The sequence below is a fragment of the Pteropus alecto genome, unplaced genomic scaffold (genome assembly GCF_000325575.1).
Source record: "Pteropus alecto unplaced genomic scaffold, ASM32557v1 scaffold35, whole genome shotgun sequence".
NCBI lineage: Eukaryota > Metazoa > Chordata > Mammalia > Chiroptera > Pteropodidae > Pteropus > Pteropus alecto.
In genome coordinates, this window is record NW_006437828.1 from 7,535,610 (window position 1) to 7,536,077 (window position 468).

At 45.3% G+C, this 468-nt stretch overlaps 1 protein-coding gene across 2 annotated transcripts in view; it reads left to right on the forward strand.

Moving 5' to 3' along the window:
• Nucleotides 1–468, forward strand: part of DGKH (diacylglycerol kinase eta) — a 92,196-nt gene that overhangs the window by 31,671 nt on the left and 60,057 nt on the right. For both annotated transcript variants that reach the window (XM_006914951.3, XM_006914950.3), the window contains exon 6: nt 1–91. This exon is cut by the window's left edge and continues 9 nt beyond it. In XM_006914951.3, the coding sequence (XP_006915013.1) occupies nt 1–91 (91 nt within the window). The remainder of the gene's footprint in view (nt 92–468) is intronic.

Consider the following 468-nt stretch of genomic DNA (forward strand, 5'->3'; position numbering starts at 1 on the left):
GCCTGTGAGTGCCAAATGTGCCGTCTGTGACAAAACCTGTGGCAGTGTTCTCCGTCTGCAGGACTGGAAATGCCTCTGGTGTAAAACGATGGTGAGAGTCCTTTTTGATGGGCGTCTTTCTGTAGCGTTTTCATCTACGTGATTTAGAGGCAGAGACTTCATGGCACAGCAGAGCCTGCCAGCCCACACCCGTCTAACGTTCATCTTTTTTCAAGGTGTATTCCTTCCCGTCTGGTTACTTTTTCAAATATCCTGTGTGTAATACTTGTGATTGTTATACATTTCCTTCCTCTTCATAAAAAAGACCTCTTTCCCACAGTTTTATTGTTTTTCATTATGCTTTGGTCACACTCCGTGGCTTGCTGCTCTCGGGCCAGTTTTACGACCTGCTGCATACAGAAAGACACCACATTTTGATTGACATGCAAAATGTCATTTTGCGGCAATCCCGTCTGTCTGTCTGTCTTC